The sequence below is a fragment of the Bidens hawaiensis genome, unplaced genomic scaffold (genome assembly GCF_021521415.1).
Source record: "Bidens hawaiensis isolate Kalapana, Puna unplaced genomic scaffold, B.hawaiensis_p1.1 tig00037244_1, whole genome shotgun sequence".
Lineage (NCBI taxonomy): Eukaryota > Viridiplantae > Streptophyta > Magnoliopsida > Asterales > Asteraceae > Bidens > Bidens hawaiensis.
The window spans coordinates 30841-34916 of NW_027505469.1; the positions used below are offsets into that span (position 1 = coordinate 30841).

General features: G+C 39.4%; 1 protein-coding gene across 1 annotated transcript; it reads left to right on the top strand.

The window, feature by feature from the left end:
* Positions 1–268: 268 nt before the first annotated feature.
* On the top strand, positions 269–682 carry LOC143613387 (uncharacterized). The gene has a single exon (XM_077087102.1). The coding sequence runs from the start codon at positions 269–271 to the stop codon at positions 680–682; it is 414 nt and encodes a 137-aa protein (XP_076943217.1).
* Positions 683–4076: the final 3394 nt, after the last annotated feature.

The following is a 4076-nucleotide window of genomic DNA, read 5'->3' on the forward strand; positions in this document are numbered from 1 at the left end:
TATATTTATATTTGATTTTTGGACACTTGTACCCATGTTTGGGATTTTCTTTAAATAATTACACTTTTTCCGCTGTTATTTACTCTGAACTTGCTCTAAATAAAAAAAATCGTTTGTTTTTTAAAATTTTTGTGAAATTGTGGATGTGATTACCAATTGTAGGATTCCCAGGATTCGGGGCCTTGCACTTTAAGGGGCAGGTGATGGTTGATTTTTTACAGAAACAGCAACAGAAGAAGGTGAGGAAGAAGGGTAAAGGGGAAAGATAATGGCCACTAAGACATATGAAACACAAAAGGCCGCCCCGAAAGAGGCCCTATGGAATCTATATACTGACGGGGCCTCTAATGAAGAAGGAAGTGGGGCAGGACTTATCCTAGTTAGTCCTGAAGACATTGAGTTGACTTATGCAGCACGATTGGATTTCCCCAGCACCAATAATGAGGTTGAATACGAATCATTGTTAGCCGGCCTCAGGATGGCACAAAGGGTAAAGGCTAAAAGAGTTAAGGCTCATGTTGATTCTTTATTGGTAGAAAATCAAGTCAGAGGGAGTTATGAGGCTAAGGACCCCAAGATGGTGGAGTACTTGAGGAAGACGCAAGAACTATTGCGAAAATTTGAGGGGTCTGAAGTGGTACACATCCCAAGGAGCTTTAACAAAAAAAAGGTGAAGCTCTAAGCAAACTGGCCGCTGTGGGTTATGATCACTTGGCCAAGGAAGTAAAACTGGAAGTCCTTCGACACCTGACAATAGCAGAAGTCACAGTAGCCTGCACAGAGGCATCAGAAGACAACTGGATGACTCATCTCCTAAGATACCTTCAGGAGGGGATAGTTCCAGATGACAAGGAGGAACCGAGAAAATTGAAGATTTGAGCTTTACAATATGAAGTGATCGATGACGCTCTATATAGAAAATCCTATTTGGGACCTTCTCTCAAGTGTATCGACCTGAAGGCAGCCGAGCATGTAATCCGGGAAATACACAAAGGAATACACGGAATGCATATGGGAGCAAAAATGGTGGCAGCCCAGGTCATGAGAGCCGGATATATAGGCCGGTCATGTTTTTGAGTGCCGTAAAAGAAATACAAAAGCGTGATTAATGCCAAGTACATGCCCTAGTAGGATGAAAGCCTAAGTAAAATTTGGTCCCAGTAAGTTCTTCATGGCCATTTTAGAAAATGGGGGATAGATATAGTGGGCCCTTTTCCTAAGGGGGCAGGAAAGGCCAAATTCCTGGTGGTGGCGATCGATTATTTCACAAAATGGGTGGAGGCCAAGACACTCACAACCATAACTGGGCAGCAAATAAAGAGGTTTGTGTGGAAAAATATTGTGTGCCGATTTGGGTTGCCACACTCCATTGTTGGTGACAATGGTAAGCAGTTCGCCAATAATCCTTTCTGTGATTGGTGTGATCAATTAAAAATAAAACAAGTGTTTACTTCGGTGGCCCATCCTCAGGCCAATGGCCAAGTAGAATGGGCCAAACAAAGCATAGTGGAAGGAATCAAGGGAAGGCTGGGAAGACAGAGAGGTTCATAGGTGGAGGAGGTGCCCCATGTTTTATGGGCCCACAGGACCATGCCCAAGACTAGCAATTGGGAAACACCTTTCAGTTTAACATATGGGACAAAGGCAATGATACCGGTGTAGATCGGATTCCCAACAAGCCGAATTTTTAAAAGGGGAGAAGGGAATGAAAAGGATCTGTGTTTAAATCTCGATATGGCTGAAGAAAGAAGGGAAGAGGTGGCAAGGAAAGAAGTGGAATATAAGAAAAAAGTGGAAAAATACTACAATACCCAAGTTCGAGAAGTCAAGTTTAAAGTGGGAGATTTGGTTCTAAGAGAAAACAAGGCAAGTGGGAAAGAAGACCAGGGGAAACTAGGGCCCAAGTGGGAAGGACCTTACCAGGTCACATGTGTCACACCCTCAAAATCCACTAACGGAGTTTTACCGTCAGATGGTGTGAACTAACAGGATCGGAATCATTAGTTATAATCAAACCATAAAAACGTTTAAATGAAAATAAGTGCGGAAGCGTAAAACCATAGAAACCAATGTTGCGTCACGCAGGACGACTTAAAAACCCAATGATAACAGTTTAAAATAAGTTTGCATAATTAAAAGTGTTTCAAGCAATGCATGATCCTAAACCGCGCGCCCGCCTCGGCTACCTGAGAATAACATACTAAAAGTGTCAACACGGGGTTGGTGAGTTCACAAGTTTGTATAAAATAAAGCGTTTAGCGTTTTGCGTTCAGCGTTTTGCGTTTAGCGTTTTGCGTTCAGCATTTTGCGTTACCAGATAGTGTTAAATCAATTATATATCTATAGGTAGCTAGCCTATAAAACAAGTATTACTAAGTGTTCGACACCGAAGCTGACTGTTTATCATTTGCCTTGCCACCAGGTCTATCCCGACCATGGTATGTGTTTAGCCAAGATTACACCCACTCGACCTCCAGTCGAGTTTAGCGTTGGGTGGGGTTTGTCAAACCCAGTAGTACTACTCAACAATGACTCGCTATTATCCAATATTAAACGGTTCGATGTGAATGAAGGACTTTAGTTATTGCGTTTGCCACTTAGTCTTTACAAGTGATATATAATTTATATTAACAAAATCTTAAATGCGTTTATCGGAGTATGTTATCTCCCCCAAGTGAAAAGCGTTTGAAAATAGTTTAGAGGGGTAAGTGAACTCACTGTTTGCGAAGAATTCCCAAAATAAATCACCAAGTGATGCGCGTCACAGAAAACTCTCTCTAGCGTTCTAAAACAACAAGGAGATTTTCTAAGTATCGGAACTAATATCGAGTCTCTAGACCCGGCACATAATTCCTAATCACAAGATACGTTTCGTGTTTGTTTGTGAATCGTGTGTGACTTAACGAGTACATTTGTGATACGATACGTGTGTGAGCAATTATTTACGTGTCATGTATTAATAATGTACATCACTAGCAATTACTCCCCGTAAGGGCAATTTGGTCACACATAACAATTAACTAGCAATTATTCCCCGCAAGGGCAATTTGGTCAAAACACGACAACTATTTAGCAAGTATTCCCCGCAGGGGCAAATTGGTCAAAACATAACAATTAACTAGCAATTATCATGTTTCATGCATTTTCACAAAATTCAGCAGCTAGTTTCACCGAGACAGAAATTCTACTTGAAAGATTGTACTATTCCACCGATCATAGCATCTCAATTAATTTACCATAAATCATTACTAAAGCATGCATGTGTTAGGTTTCCAGAACATATTTTATTTTATTTTTATTCCACATAGATTTCTCATAATGATCAAAACACTTCAGCAAGCTCATAACAGTCAAATTCATGCGCAACAGAATGTTATTTGAAATTCCCGTTAAATGAAAAATCCAACAAATGCAAGACCACTTGGGTTAGGTTCCTAACTCAACAAGTCAACTTCCAGAAGTGGAAACAACCCAATTGGTCTCGTAGTTCATGAGATATAACATTTACAAAACAACCTAACAGCAGGTCTAACAACTCAGCTTTGCACAACGTTTTTGTAAAATCATAAAGGTTAACTTTTACACGTCCAAAAATTGCAAATTTATATTTTTTAGAAACTAGACTCAACCTAGTTTACTGTAGTATCAATAATATCAACCAATGTTTACATTTACACCCAGATACAGTCAATTGAACATCAACAACACAATCTGTCCAGAAACTGTTTGCAACAAAACTCGACATATTAACCATCTATAGACCATAATCCGTTCATATAACACTCTAAACACCATAATCACTATCCATGCATATCAATTACACATTACATCCATGATTAGGGTTTTACTTGAACTCAAAATCAAGAAACAAACGATTAACATGCAATAACACCAATACTAGCTATCAATTCAACCATCAATACATCTTTCAATCAAAACAAGACACATGAACATAATTACATATAAAAATCGGACCTAGGGTTTATAATTAACCCATTAAAATCGAAATTAAGCATAGAGGATGCATAGGATAGTTGTTTATACCTTCCTAACACCTTAATCTTCAATCAAACTTG